This window comes from Halyomorpha halys, unplaced genomic scaffold, assembly GCF_000696795.3.
Source record: "Halyomorpha halys isolate HHAL.00 unplaced genomic scaffold, Hhal_1.1 Scaffold1084.1, whole genome shotgun sequence".
Taxonomy (NCBI): domain Eukaryota; kingdom Metazoa; phylum Arthropoda; class Insecta; order Hemiptera; family Pentatomidae; genus Halyomorpha; species Halyomorpha halys.
In genome coordinates, this window is record NW_027106765.1 from 152,288 (window position 1) to 156,071 (window position 3,784).

The following is a 3,784-nucleotide window of genomic DNA, read 5'->3' on the forward strand; positions in this document are numbered from 1 at the left end:
TAATTAAATTTGTGGCAATTATAATTTGTTTAATAATCGTTACGATATTGGAAATGATGGTGAAAAGCAGATCTATAATATCTGATTTTAATTTTATATAAATAAATTTTTGTCTAAGAACTCCAACTCGTATATTTATTACAAACAATTAGACTAATTCAATCTTTATAACCCAGGGATCAGATATCCATGAATCTAGGATTCACTTATGGCTCTTTCATAATATTTCTGTTACATGTATCAGATATATTTTTTTTAAATATAACTTTCTATGTATATTCTTTTAGTCTTATTGTACTTTACAATGTTTATATCTTGTTCTTATTTTGCCCTAATGAAGCAAAGTGGAGCAAAGCATTGGTTACCAATAAATATTTTTATACTAATAAATATTTAGACTGCCACTCAGACCATCTTTCTACAATTAATTACATATGTTCAACTGACACTCTTCTAACTTGAATATATTAATAATAAAAAAAATGATAGAGAATAATATATAACAGGCATCAATAAGTAAAATAGTTAAAAATAATTACCAAACTACATATAACGATGGTAATTAGAATACTGGATTACAGAGACTGAATAGAAGATAACACATATTTAAACAATTGGTACATATGAAACCACTTCTTTTTAAACATAACTGAAGTAATTAAAATTAAAATTTATAATTATTCTGGAAGATTGCTGATTGACCGTGTGTATCAATAAATGGAATTTGGTCCGGGTGTGGTCAAATAAAACTCAAATAGTAAATTGGTATACTATTTTTATTTGAGCCAATGTTTTGCCCCACATAGCAGTGACTCCGTGTACTCAAGTACTCATTCCTACTGTACTCAGTACTTCCGTTAAAACAGCCCTGACGAAGCCCTGCAACGTGGGACTAAACGTTGGTTCCAATAAAAATAGTACACCAATTTACTATTTGAGTTTTATTTGACAGCACCCGGACCAAATTCCATTTATTATAATTATTGCACTTCTCTTAATAATTCAATTTCTTTCATTTACTCTAAAAAAATTTTGCACTCATATGTTGTATCTCTGTTTCAATTTTAATCCTTATGGTAGCCCATATGCTTGGACTAAAATGTAGGCATGTACAGTAAAAACATAAAACATTACACAGTCCAAATTATTTACTCCGTAATAAACAGAAATTTTAAAAATTCTAAAGTTGTTACCATTGGAATGAATTCTGGTCATTGTAGTTTGTCGTCGAATATATTTATGAGTACTATATCACAAATAACTGGCTATTAACATAACATAAACCAAAAAATTCTAACCTAAAGTTGAAAAATTTAAGGAAATTTATTTTTTCAATATTACCTTGATTGTAAAGTCGAGTTGAAATAACATCGAATGGATTCATTGTAACAGTAATGACTATGCCTCCGAATATACTACCCAGAAATGAATTAAGTAGTCCATATTCAATAGGATAATACTGTAAAATTAAAATTAAAAATTTTACATCAGAAAGATGGATTAATTAATATTAAGCTTAAACCTAATTTTGATAATTATTTATATAATTCTGAATGCTACAACAATAGATCAACTAATCATTTAACTTTTTCTCCCTGAACATGAAACTACCTTCCACCATTTTCAAAATGGTGACCAATTACTGGATTCATTGTCATCTTCATAATCAGTCGATATTAATTAGTTAAATTTTTGGAAACCCTCTTCTGGACGAATACAGAAAATACTAAAGAACATTATCAGTATCAGATACACTTCATTGAACTTCAATAATTATGAATTGTTAAATTCTTTATCATTATTATATATTTTTGATTATAAACTTTAATTTTAATTAAAAGAATAATTAAAAACTAAACAACAAATATAAATCATAGAGATTTTTATTTATGAAATTAATTGCATTAATGAGGGAATAGGGTAGCTCATTGGTAAGGCAGTGTGCTACTAACTCTAAGGACTCGGATTCAAATTCAGCTGTAGCAGATAATTATTTTCTGTTTTACTGTACCCATGAGTCAACCCTGTGGGTTGGGAAAACTTCCGGGATCCACCCAGTCTCCTTAAATGGGTATTATTAATTGAGTAAAAATGTGGCGGTCGAGCATGATTCTGACAAAATCGCCTCCTTCCACGACCGTTGATCTAGTATCAGTTCTCCCTTACAAAATACTGCACCCCTTGCCCTTCATGAGTTGTAGCATTACAGATTTAATTTTTTTTAATTGCATTTATGATTAATCAAGTATATTAATGAATTTATTAAAGTTATATTATGCAGTAATAATTTTTTACTAATTGAATCTTATTGTTTATATGGAGTTCATTATTGAGGCACTTGGTCATCATAAAACATGGTAAATGAAAAATTGAAAACTTTTGTAATGTTAAACTGTTTTTTAATTTTATTGTTTAACCTTCAATCAAGGCCTTGATTTATAATGAAAGATAATAGAATTAGTTCGTAAATACAAGTATACAAACTACAGAGTACAAGCACTAATACTTTTTTTTTTCGTGATGGGGGACAACTAGTGTACAATTATAGGAGTTAAAAAGTACAAAACATTATTATTGAATAAGTCTAGAAAATTGTACCAAGTTCAAACTACAAGACTTTGCAACTGTATGTAGCCCAGGGAGTTGAAGCCTCACCCAAAAACCTCATAACTGCAATAGTGCTGGTTCGAATTCAGTTTGAGCCCCCTCCCTCTGGTTAGAATAGATTGTTACCTCTAGATTCCCCCTCGTATGCCAGATGTAATCAGGCAGAGGATTAAAACAACAACAAAAAAAAAAAAAAAAAAGACCACAAGACTCATAGCATTATTTTATTATGAAACAGCACCCTAGAGTCACTTACAATAACATAGTAGGAACATTGTTATAAATACAAAGAGCCTAAAAATCTATGGAATCAGCCCTAAAGAATCCAGTGATATCAAATACTTTTATTCACAACAAATATTAGATACCATGTTTTACAACCGAGTGCCTCAATTATATAAGTAACTATATATGTAATGTACAATTTATATCAATTAAGCTTACTTTATTAGTTGCGATATATTCCTTAGCTAATGAAAATGTACCTAATTGACCTGCTGAAGCAACTGCCAATCGTGGTACAGAACCATTTGCTCCTCTCCAGAGACCGACTATTCCCTCTTTTCTCCATATCTGTAATTTAGCAATTGTTAATACTGATATTGTCTATTTTAGCATGGGAAAATGTATTTAAAAATATTAATCATTTAAATTAAACTTTATTTTTTTAACTTGATAGAAATTTAACAATTTCATTATTACTTGTGAAAAAGCATCAGCAGTTCCTGCAACTTTGTGTTGAGTTCCGACTGCTATGGCTTCATTGGTCTGTGCTTGCATACGGACTTTGACCTGGATAAGTTATAATAATATTCTTTATTTATTCTAGGACAAGTCTATAATATAACAAAATAGGGACCTTTTAGAATAATATAACAGCCATTGAAAATGGCTTTTAGTGTCTTAGAGGATAATATGATTAATATAAAAAGTACATAAATTAAAAATAATAAAACACCATAAAATATCTATCATATCATAAATAGTAAATTAACTAACTTTTAATAAAATAACAATAAAAACAAAAATTAATTAAAGATAACAGTATAGAATAGTTAATCTAAATTCATATTTACTAGTTTTAAATGAAAATTAGAGATATAAAATGTAAAAAAAAATAAAAAGGTAACAAAAAATAAATCCTCTTACAAATCATGAATCATAATTAATCAAAAAG

General features: G+C 28.4%; 1 protein-coding gene across 1 annotated transcript in view; it reads right to left on the reverse strand.

Annotated features, from left to right (window-relative positions):
- The window catches only part of LOC106688229 (solute carrier family 25 member 35-like), a 13,096-nt gene that overhangs the window by 6,528 nt on the left and 2,784 nt on the right, over window positions 1-3,784 (reverse strand). Inside the window, exons 2-4 of the mRNA XM_067045084.1 lie at window positions 3,310-3,399; window positions 3,052-3,180; window positions 1,342-1,459 (exon numbers count right to left, since the gene is read on the reverse strand). Of these exons, the coding sequence (XP_066901185.1) occupies window positions 1,342-1,459; window positions 3,052-3,180; window positions 3,310-3,399 (337 nt within the window). The remainder of the gene's footprint in view (window positions 1-1,341; window positions 1,460-3,051; window positions 3,181-3,309; window positions 3,400-3,784) is intronic.